Source organism: Vulpes vulpes, chromosome 6 (genome assembly GCF_048418805.1).
Source record: "Vulpes vulpes isolate BD-2025 chromosome 6, VulVul3, whole genome shotgun sequence".
Lineage (NCBI taxonomy): Eukaryota > Metazoa > Chordata > Mammalia > Carnivora > Canidae > Vulpes > Vulpes vulpes.
In genome coordinates, this window is record NC_132785.1 from 100407449 (window position 1) to 100419500 (window position 12052).

At 36.5% G+C, this 12052-nt stretch overlaps 1 protein-coding gene and 2 pseudogenes across 27 annotated transcripts in view; 2 read left to right on the plus strand and 1 right to left on the minus strand.

The window, feature by feature from the left end:
• FUT8 (fucosyltransferase 8) overlaps nt 1-12052 on the plus strand; it is a 298682-nt gene that overhangs the window by 231120 nt on the left and 55510 nt on the right. For all 27 annotated transcript variants that reach the window (XM_026008400.2, XM_026008394.2, XM_072761721.1 and 24 more), the window contains one exon: nt 5527-5764. In XM_026008400.2, the coding sequence (XP_025864185.2) occupies nt 5527-5764 (238 nt within the window). The remainder of the gene's footprint in view (nt 1-5526; nt 5765-12052) is intronic.
• LOC140599378 (heterogeneous nuclear ribonucleoprotein A1-like) lies at nt 1441-5270 on the minus strand (annotated as a pseudogene).
• On the plus strand, nt 1510-2258 carry LOC112927176 (transcription factor BTF3 pseudogene; annotated as a pseudogene).

Here is a 12052-nt window from a genome sequence, read left to right on the forward strand (position 1 = left end):
GAACTGATAACTGTATAGAGATAACTGATAGAGAATTAGAATAACTGATAGAGAATTAGAAAATAAAATGCATTAGGCATACTAGAAACAATTGAAAAACAGGTTTTATCATCAGAAATAGCTACCCTGTTAAAGTGTTAGCATAATTATAGCTTCTTTTAGTAATGAGGCCCTTCTGTATATGCTTGCTTATGGATGAGACATACCTGCAAGCCTTTTGCAGACAGAAAGTGTAAAACCAGGATCAGTGGCAATTGACAAAGACTATTTGGTAAGAAATTTGAAGATTATGCATACATATATATGCGCACACTTGTGTGTGTGTAACAAAGGTTCTGTGTCCCCTTTATAGGCTCCTATAAATATCTGTTACTACTCTGTAACAGTGATGGGTAACAAAGACTTAGGTCAGGTAAAGGTTGTCCCATAAGGATCCTTTCTATCTGAATAAATCCTTGCCCATCTCAGAATTGTTGCTTTGTTTATCTTATAAATATCTGCTTGTTTTTTTCTAGACATTTATTCTGGTGAACCTAATCTTATGATAGAAACACACATGTATTTTTTTCTATTTTTCACTGTCTCTTTGCCTTTCTGTGAACAAGATGTTTTGAATTTTTCAGACTTGGAAATATTTTTGTGAAAAAATTGAGCCGTGACTCTGAGCTTCTTCAGTACTTTGGTAACTGTTCTCATTCTAGTCATTCATTTTATCTTCTCTTACTGCTAGCCTCTGCCTTGGACTCTTCCATTGATTACCCTGTATATTTGTAGACCTTTTTAATTCCAGAACCAAACATAATGGATTTTTTTCCTTTCTCCATGTTACCTATGATTTAACAGATTTAATATATTCTTGATTTAGCTTGGTTTGAGGAGCACTAAAACTCTTGAATTGAGCTTCGTTTCATAAACTGGCCATTTCTTTCTTTTAAGATTCAGTTCTTGTGCTCAAAGCATTGCATTCTAATTAAACTCTCGAAGCATAAGCGGTGTGCCTGTCTTAAATGCATATGTAGGGCAGTCCAGGTGGCTCAGCAGTTTAGCACCGCCTTCAGCCCAGGGTGTGATCCTGGAGACCCGGGGTCGAGTCCCATGTTGGGCTCCCTGCATGGAGCCTGCTTGTGTCTCTGCTCCTCTGTGTGTGTGTCTCTCATGAATAAATAAATCTTTTAAAAAAATAAATGCATATATATCTTCTCTTTATTTAAAAAAAGTCTTAGTTTCAAATGTTTCATTATTATGTTCCCTCACTCTTTTTTCCTTGAAAGAAAATGAAGATTAATGTAAGACATAATAGGAAAAAAAAAGACATAATAGGAAAAACTGGATGTGATGTTATGGGATCTCTGTACTCTTTGCAATAATTCTATATATCTAAAAACTGTTCTAGCCTCTAGCTGCCATCTTGCGTCCCCGCGTGTGTGCGCCTAACCTCAGCTGGTCCACCCGAGATCCCCTGAGCGCCAACCCTAGTCCCCCGCGCGGTCCCATTTGCACTCCAACAAGATGAAAGAAACTATCATGAACCAGGAGAAACTCGCCAAACTGCAAGCACAAGTGCGCATTGGTGGGAAAGGAACTGCTCGCTGAAAGAAGAAGGTGGTTCATAGAACAGCTACAGCAGATGATAAAAACTTCAGTTCTCCTTAAAGAAGTTAGGGGTAAACAGTATCTCTGGTATTGAACAAGTGAATATGTTCACAAACAAAAGAACAGTGATCCATTTTAACAACCCTAAAGTTCAGGCATCGCTGGCAGCGAACATGTTCACCATTACAGGCCATGCTGAGACAAAGCAGCTGACAGAAATGCTACCCAGTATCTTAAACCAGCTTGGTGCAGACAGTCTGACTAGTTTAAGAAGACTGGCTGAAGCTCTGCCCACACAATCCGTGGGTGGAAAAGCACCACTTGCTACCAGAGAGGATGATGATGATGAAGTTCCAGATGTTGTGGAGAATTTTGATGAAGCTTCCAAGAATGAAGCAAACTGAATTGAGTCAACCTCTGAAGAAGATAAAACTTGAAGAAGTTACTGGGAGCTGCTATTTTATATTATGACTGCTTTTTAAAATTTTGTTCATGGATCTGATAAAATATAGATCTCTAATATTTTTAAGCCCAAGCCCCTTGGACACTGCAGCTCTTCTCAGTTTTTGCTTATACACAATTCATTCTTTGCAGCTAGTTAAGCTGAAGAAGCCTGGGAATAAAGTTTGAAACAAGGTTAATAAAGTTCTTTGCCTAGGAAAAAATTTTTTTTTAAAAAATTTAAAAAATAAAATAAAAACTTCTAAAAAAAGATCTATTGAAAATATATAACGAATATTTTCTTTTGTATTCATAGGGATTTTAGAGATATTCAAGTGCTGTATTTCTTACAAATCTTGAAAAATCTGACAAATGTCAGTGTTCTTTATATGCCCTTTTGATAAACTATTGAATTAAAATAAAGCTTTGGGTCAGTTTGAGAATGTTACTTATTCCCAGGATTATTCTACAATATTGGATAGAAAGTAAGTGATATTAGTCTTTCAGTAGCACATCTCATACTCTTCTGTTCCCCTCAAATCTTTTGCAGCTAAACCAACTGGAGTTCAAAAATGAAAAGAATCAGCAACTCTAGTACTTGATTGGGAAAACAGTATTGACCAAATCTTGCTGAATTTTATGTGGATTCTCTCAAATTCATAAGGGTTCTAACTCTTCAGAGGGCTCTTGATGAACAAGAGCTTTGATTTTAAAAAGATCAGCCTGCTATGGCACATTTGATCTTAAAAGATACCTCTTCTGAAAGTAACCATGTTGCATTTTCCCTTCCCAGCTTTTCCTTCAGAATCATTTTATACCATCACATTCCTAACTTTTGTTTCTAGGGCTCTTCTTGACAGAACAGATGATATCCCTGAAGATTAGTTTTAGGTTTGTGGTTTGGCAACTGCTTTTTTTCAAGACTCATATAAACTAAGAACCTGTGAGAGAAGCAGGCTCCTGGTGGGGAGCCTGATGCGGGACTCCGTCCCAAGACCCAGGGATCATGACCTGAGCCAAAGGCAGATGCTTAAGCACTGAGCCACCCAGGTGCCCCAGAGTTGAAGCTTTAGAATAAAAAAGGCATCTCTCATTAACTAACCCTATCACATCCACTGTTAGATAATAATAAGTGTTTTAACCACTTGCTGTTCATCTTATAGCAGGGTACACAAATAGAAAAATGGACCTCCTGATTAAAAATTGGCATAACAGTGGGTGGGCAAATGGGTGAAGTAAAGGGGTTTAAGAGGTAAACAAACTTCCAGTTGTAAAATAGTCACAGAGATGAAGAGTAAAGCATAGGGAATATAGTCAATAATACTGTAATGATGTTTGGTGACAGATGGTGAACACACTTATGATGAACATTGAGCAATGTATAGAATTGTTGAATCATTATGTTGTACACCTAAAACTACCATAACACTGTATGTTAATTATACTTCAATGACTAAAAAGTTGACATAATACAGTCTCAAGACAGTATAGAACATAGTCTACATTGTATTGTGAAAATTACTAGTAGCCATCATCAAGATTAGGGTTTTTTTTTTTTAAATCCTGTAACTAACATCTTGTAATTATTAATCATATTTTTTATTCAGTAGTTTCACTTCCATAATGAAAAGTACATTTTGTTTGTGACACTTGACTCTAGAGGAAGATGGAATTAATAGGTAAATTATAGTTTTTCATTTAAGATTATTTGAGTTTCAGCTGGGAAGGTAAGCACAGCATGCTGAAGGACAGCTAGCATATTTCACTTTTTTCATAAAGATCTTAATGTATGCAACTTTGAGTTCAGAGATGATCATACTTACATGTTCTGAATGATAGAGAAATGAAAGTATTTTTTTCAGTGTAACTGCTTCATTTCATATTTTTTTTTTTTAAAGACACATTTATTCAGCGTCATGATCAGACTATTACATTTAGCAATCAACAGCATGGGTGCAAAAAAAAAAAAATCTACATTAAAACCCTTTGTTGGAATGCTTTACACTTTCCACAGAACAGAAACTAAAATAACCTGTTATACAATTAGTCACAAATACAGTCCTCGAGTTTTTTGCCCATACACATGAGTATTGTCTAAAACATGTCTTCTTTGTAGCAGCTAGGCCCTGCCACCACTGTGCTTGGCTGAGTTCACAAATCTGTTGTAACCTGTAGCTTCCCTGTCACTTCTCTGGCTCTCCTCTCCTGCTAAGCTTTGTTTCCTGGCAGTAATTAAAACCTTCTGCCACTGCCATAGCTGCTGCTGCTGCTGGAACCGCCATAGCCACCTTGGTTTCGTGGTTTGGCAAAGTATTGGCCTCCACCACCATAGGGGCCAGAGCTTCTGCCTCCAAAATTTCCTCCTTTCATGGGTCCAAAATTTGAGGATTGATTGTTGTAATTGCCAAAATCGTTATAGCTTCCGCCACCTCCAAAGTTGCTTCCGTCATTACCAAATCCGTTATAGCCATCCCCACTGCCACCGTATCCACCACCACCTTGACTGCCACCAAAGCCACCTCGACCACTGAAGTTCCCTCCACGACCAAAGTTGTCATTCCCACCAAAACCACCTCCACCAAAGTTTCCAGAACCACTTCGGCCTCTTTGGCTGGACGAAGCACTAGCCATCTCTTGCTTCGATAGGGCTTTCCTTACTTCACAGTTGTGGCCATTCACAGTATGGCATTTTTGAATGACAATCTTGTCTACAGAGTCGTGGTCGTCAAAGGTCACAAAAGCAAAACCTCTCTTTTTGCCACTGCCTCGGTCAGTCATGATCTCAATCACTTCAATTTTCCCATAGTGTTCAAAATAATCTCTTAGATGATGTTCTTCAGTGTCTTCTTTAATGCCACCGACAAAAATCTTTTTCACAGTTAAGTGGGCACCGGGTCTTTGAGAATCCTCTCGGGAGACAGCCCTCTTTGGTTCCACGACTCTTCCATCCACCTAGTGCAGCTGAGTGGTCATGGCTGCATCCACCTCCTCCACGGTGGCATACCTGACGAACCCAAAGCCTCTGGAGCGCTTGGTGTTGGGGTCTCTCATTACCACACAGTCCATAAGCGTCCCCCATTGCTCAAAATGGCTCCTCAGACTCTCATCGGTCGTTTCGAAGCTCAGGCCTCCGATGAAGAGCTTCCGCAGCTGCTCGGGCTCTTTGGGAGACTCTGACTTAGACATGACGGCGGTGGGAGGGGAGACTTTAACAATGCTTACTCGGCGGCATCCAGGGGCAGAAAGGAGTAATCTAACGAACGTATCTCTCATATTTGTTTCATGATATTTCCAAAGCAACTGTTCTTTTTCATTACCATCTCTCTATAATAAACTTTCCGTGGATTCTTTGAAATTCAAACCTTAAAGCTGGATTCTTTGCTTAGTAAGATACACTGGATCAGTCCTTGCTTATTATATGATTTTTGACACTTGTCATTTAGAAAAAGAAGATGACCTCTCTTCACCTTTGTTTGTCTTTCCTCCTGACAGAATCCCAAGGACTGCAGCAAAGCCAAGAAGCTGGTATGTAATATCAACAAAGGCTGTGGCTATGGCTGTCAACTCCATCATGTGGTCTATTGCTTCATGATTGCATATGGTACTCAGCGAACACTCATCTTGGAATCTCAGAATTGGCGCTATGCTACTGGTGGATGGGAAACTGTGTTTAGACCTGTAAGTGAGACCTGTACAGACAGATCTGGCACCTCCACTGGACACTGGTCAGGTAAGAGGCCTGTATGGTATTTCACATCTCTGTATTGAACTGCCACATTCCAATTATCAGATTTCTAGGCACAGCTTTATGGCTTATGGTCATCTTTTTCTCTGGATCCATGACTGCTCTACATACCAAGGTAAAATCTAGAATGATACTTTATTTTAGAAGTGCTTTATGGGGGATCCCTGGGTGGCTCAATGGTTTAGCGCCTGCCTTCGGTCCAGGGCGTGATCCTGGAGACCCAGGATTGAGTCCCACATCGGGCTCCCTGCATGGAGCCTGCTTCTCCCTCTGCCTGTGTCTCTGCCTCTCTCTCTCTCTCTCTCTCTCTCTGTGTGTGTGTGTGTGTGTCTCATGAATAAATAAAACCTTTAAAAAAAAAAAGGTGCTTTATGACCTATTTCATTTCTCATGTTCATTTTTATCTGGATTTAGCAAAATCACTAAGTTTTTTTAAGGAATGTAATTTATGCTTTTAATGATGATACATGATTCACTTTTTAGGGTACTTTCACATTATTGAAATCATTTGATATAATTAGCTAGTAAGGTAGACTGATATATGAGAATCTCCACCATGCATGAGAATCACCTGGGAAGGCTTGTTAAAACACGGGCTTGTGAAAACACTGGCTTGTGATTCAGTAGGTTTGGGGAGGGTGCTGAGAATTTGTATTTCTAACAAAGTTTCCAGGTCCAGAGATGACACTTTGAGAACCACTGAGACAGACCATGCAAGTACTTTTATCTCCATTTTATATTGTTGAGGCCAATGAAACCTAATTTTCTTGTGCAATTTTAATTTTATCCATGAAACATTTGATGAGGAAAAATATGAGTAGGGTACAATGCTAGACATTATCTCCAAGAATTTAGTGATAAATGAAATAAAATACAGACTTTCTTACTTCTAATCTCTTCTTTCTGTAATGATGATCTTTAAACAAGGTCTAAAGTTGGACTACCTTTGTAAAAATTGTGGTTTTATCTGTTTATAATCTTAGGCAAATTACTTAACCTAGGCCTTCAGTTCTCTCATCAGTAAAATGAGAATGATTTACTTACCTCTTTGAGTTGTTAATAGGATTAAGTAAAGCAATATATGTAATACACATAGCACAGTACTTGATACATGAACTCTAGTAATTATTAGCTATCATTAATAGCTTTATTCGGGTAAATATACAGAGAATACCTACAGTGTGGTATATGCTGAACTAAGTGATTAGGTGAAATGCTAAGCAAGACAGTACACCATCTCTTGCATTTACATCTTGTGGAAAGTCAAAATTTTTTCAAAAGGCTGAGGTATTTCTGTTAATATAATTTGTCATGGAGCTGAGCATCTTTTTTCATAAGTTTAAAAGACTGGATGTGGAATTAAGAAGCTCTGTAATTGGCAAAGTGAGTAACTTTAGTTCCTTTGTTTCTTTTTAACTTCTTTGGAAAATATCAGATAATACCGTTGACTTTTCACTGAAGTGACAGAAAAGTTAATTGGGTAATTTTTTGTAAAATGTTTTTTAAGTTGCTCTATAAAAGACTCTATATGGATTTAAAAGTATTATTTTGTGATGTGAGTTTTGTCTTCCTTAGGATGGTTTAGGAGCCTTATGGTATATACCAGCATATTTTTTCTTTGTAACTCACCCAAGTTTTAAAGTGAACCTCTTAAGCTAGAACCTTAGCTGAGCTTTAATTTTGAGGTTGCATCTTTCATTGATCTGGTCTGTAGTTTACAGCTGGTGCAAACAGATTGGGTGTCAAGGTTAGGAAGATACAGGAAAAACAGATCTGTCAGACTCATTGTGGCTTTTTCACTTTGTGAACTTCGTTTAGTTTCAAGCATCTTTGCTTGTCAAATATGTAGCCAGAGTAGGGCAAGGTTCTTGTGTTAATAGAAAAGTAAAAAGTTGGCCTCACCAGACCTACCAAATTTAGTATATAATTTGTCCTTGCCTAAAAGCTACAACTAGCTATTTGGTTTGATTTTTAGTCCTTGCTCATAGATTTTGTAGTCTGTAGTGGGAACTACAGGATATGAAGGCTAGACAGGCTTGAATATGAAACCTGCAGAATTTCTTAATGTTATAGTTAAACAGGTTCTAGAAATCATCCTTCTTTTATTTATGTGAATTCTAAGGCCAAATAGATACCACGTGGTTTATCCAGGATCATGCAGCTTATAAATGACAGAACTGTGGTTGGCACATTGACTTCTACCTACCTTCAGTTTACATCCTTCCCAGTAAACTCATGCCAAACACCTTACCCATTAGAACAAGGACAGCCATCGAGATTGTCCTGAATGTCTAGGAATTAAATAAAATTACTAGTTTATTTCTTCCCCCTGTCCTGTAACTTTTTCCAGACCTTCCATATAATTTCCACTGAAGAGTTATCAGTGGTATTTTCTTCTCAGTCATTTGCAGTCCTTGCTTAGCCATTTTATTATTGTAACACAGAATTATGATTTTAATTTATAGACCTTTCCTTTATCACTACAGATATTGTATAAAATCATATATTTTTCTTTGTGCTAATGAATTATACTGTGCCTGTTGGACACCTTTAATTAATTAAACTAGTGATTATTTTCAGTATGCTTGCAGAATTCATTGTAACTAACGTAATTTAGATGCTAATCGGTTATCTAAAAGGAGGAAGAGATTTATATTTGAGCTTAGAATATTTAATTTTCATGAAAGCTGTGGTGGCCATCCACTTCTGTTTCTGTTTTTATATGTAACCTGTATTTGTACCTTTTGGAGAAACTAACATATTCCTAGAATTAGAGGAAATAAAATGAATTTTAATTAGTTCTTTAACATTAATTCTTTAGTTAGCCATAAATCAACTACTGCATCTGTTATTGTACTGACTTGTATAAAGAATCGTGGGATATTTCCCCTGGCACCACTACCATGAAATTATTGTTGTTTATACACACTTGACATGATGTGCCTGCAGGTGGAATTTTGTGATTTCTATTGAAATCTGTCACCAGTACAGGAATTAGTATGCACATCTGATCATTTCAATATCTAAATCATACCTTGTTATAGGTTGAGTTTTGTTTTTCTCCTTCATTATATATGAAACCTTATCCTTTGCAGTAAGTAATTTCATTAAGTGAAGCAAAATATTCAAAATTATGCTTCCAGTTAAAATCATCATCATCATTATCATCATCATCATCTTGCCCATTCCCTATAGATGTTGTGTTAAAGTTGCTGATAAAATGATCAATTTATTTTTCTATACATACAATTTATTTTTCTATATATACAAGCTGTTTCCTAAACCTGAACTAACTACATGTAATAAGACTGATTATTCCAAATAGATTCATGATGATAATTCAGAATGGAATTTTGGTGTTTAGAGGCTTGAAGTATTCTTCCAACAATTATTGATCTGATTTTCAATATATATTAACTATTTTGAGCTGTTCCAATGACCAGCTTCCAAAATGCTTATCTAGTTGATCTACTCTTGAGTAGATGATTTAGCAACAAAGAACCTCAACCATTTTTTTTAAAGATTTATTTATTCATGATAAATAACACAGAGAGAGAGAGAGAGAGAGGCAGAGACGCAGGCAGAGGGAGAAGCAGGCCCCATGCAGGGAGCCGGTCGTGGGACTCAACCCCAGGTCTCCAGGATCACTCCCCGGGCTGCAGGCGGCGCTAAACCGTTGCGCCACCGGGGCTGCCCAGAACCTCAACCATTTAAACTCAATTCTCCACTCTTTATTCTATTTTAAAAATTGAACATTTATTCAGTTGAGCAGTTAAACCACTTTGGCTGTTTAAATTTCCTTCCATTGTCTTTTTCCACTGTTTTAATTAAAAAATAAGACCTAATTGATAGGTCTAATTGGAAAAAAATCTTTTAAGTGAAAATAATGACTAGTAACAAGAAAGTATTTTCTAAATATGATAAAATTTAATGCCCTAACGGTGCCTGATTTAAGTATATCTTTAGGTAGAGTGCCATTTGCTGTATTTAATTATCAAAACTGGATGGCTACTTCCTCTCCATACCTCCAAACCTCCAAAAACGTTTTGATCAAAGAGTTTTATTTGTCATTTTTATATGGAGGCAATTTTAAAATAAAGTAATTTAATAAAAGCACCTGCTCTGTGCCAGGCACCCTACTGGACTACATGAAGATAAACATGGTCACTGCCCCGTCAGGGACAGCCTAGGGGGAAAGACAGACAACTGAATGTAATGTGAAAATATATTGTGATATGGGTAAGTTGATAGGACTCTGAAGCACATATCTAACACATATTTGAGTTTCTTCTGGAAGAAATGATTTTTAAACTGAGACCCAAAATATGAATAGGAGTCCATGAGGTAGAGATATGATAGAAGAATTTTCTGTCATTGGGCATCACGTGTGGAAAAGAGAGGCAAGAGAGCACAGAATCACTAGGGGAACTAGAAGTAGCTCCTTGTAGAGTTTGATTATTGAGAGACTAAAATTTTGCTCTGAAAACATGTTGTTTGTCAGGTTTCCATTTGGATGATTGTATGATTCTCTTCCTCCCCTAAAACCAATAGACTTTAATTCAAGACTCAAAGCCCTTTGTTTTGTTTTTGCAGCAGAGAGGGGCAAAGTTACAAATTAATTGGCTTTCAGCTGGCTTTTGGTGTCATTTAGGAACCAATAAACTTTTTTAATTAAAAAATTTTGTTTTATTTGTAATATCTTTTAGACTTTACTCTTGGTAAATTTTAAAAAGCTGACAAATACTACAAACTCATAAAATTCAGAAAAAAAAGATATTTTTATTAAGTCAATTTTACAACTCTATTTTCCCTACATTTTAAAATTAGATAATTTCTATATGACAACAATTTGCATTATCATTTTATGGAAAGAATAGGAAGATAATTCAGTCTTCAGCTTGGCTGATCAAATAATTTTTCCAGTTTTATTGAGATATATTATAACGTATTAATTTAAAATATACAACATAATGATTTAATATGGGCATATATTGTGACAAGATTACTGCAATAAATTTAGTTACCATCCATCACTTAATCTTAATATACTTAAAATTTTTAAGGAGGCTACCATAAGCCTCCATCTCAATATTTTTTCTATACTAACACATCCGAGATAGAGGATTTACTCCCACCCATAACAGTGGCTCACCGTAGTTAGTGATTTTTAAACTGGTTGAGTTTGGGAGCAAGAGGTACAGGGTTTGGAGAGTGAATTGGTGCCATATGTAGTTGAAAAGCAAGATGTCAGTGCTTCAAGATTCTAAGTCTATCTGTCCTATTCCCCACTTCTCTGAGAATTACTGATCTAAGCAAGTATCATTACAGGTACATAAGGACTTTTGTTTCAACCTGTGTGGCTTTTATTTTACTATTCATGGTTCATAAAAGAAAGATCTTTATTTCAGGAATGCAAAATACCAGATTATATTTTGTGTGTCTCAGAAGAACTCAAACTACTTTTCACTATGACATTGCCTTTATCTTTAGCTTCCCACTTGAGGACATAAAAGGAAACCTTTGATGTCTCATTTATAATTATGAAATACAGTTTTAGAGAGCTGAAGCTTTGACCACACAGCAGCCTTGCCCAGAGTGAGCTCACATAGATGTTTATTTCTAAATTTATCATACAAATACTTCTCAAATTGAATTATAAGGAACCTGGGGAAGTGAGTCAGAGGCTTATGGACTGTCAGGATAAATAAACACGGTACATTTTCCTGGACTATTAATTTATTTGCTGGTATATAAGTTAAATCCTTTCAAGTAATAAAACAAACAGGATATTATAATGGAGTAAAATGAAAAATTTGATGAAACATCAAACTTCAGTCCATTGGTTATAGACAAAACTTCCTAAGTAATATAAGTTTACCCTCCTCTGCTGTTATTGGAAGCATTTTGGTGGAAAACTTTAAGAAATGCCATTTTGTATTTAAATTTTTAGTTGTTTATTTTATCTTTAAGGGGACACTCCAAAGGGCAATAGGCCCTAGGTCTTCTTAATTATTTACACAATGCCAAGAACTTGATCAGAACACAATAAATGCAACAAAAGAAACAAATCAAACCTACCTCTCCTGCATTCTGATCCATATCTCAAACTGTTACCCTGCAATGCTGTATGAAGCACTTTTACCAAATTGTAGATTTTGTTTTTTAAAAAAATAGTTTATCACTAAAATGAATCTTTTTAGCAGTATATTCTGGCCTTTTTAGACCAGGTTTCTGGCAGACTTTAGAGGAGGTTCCTGGCAGAGTAAGTTCAGA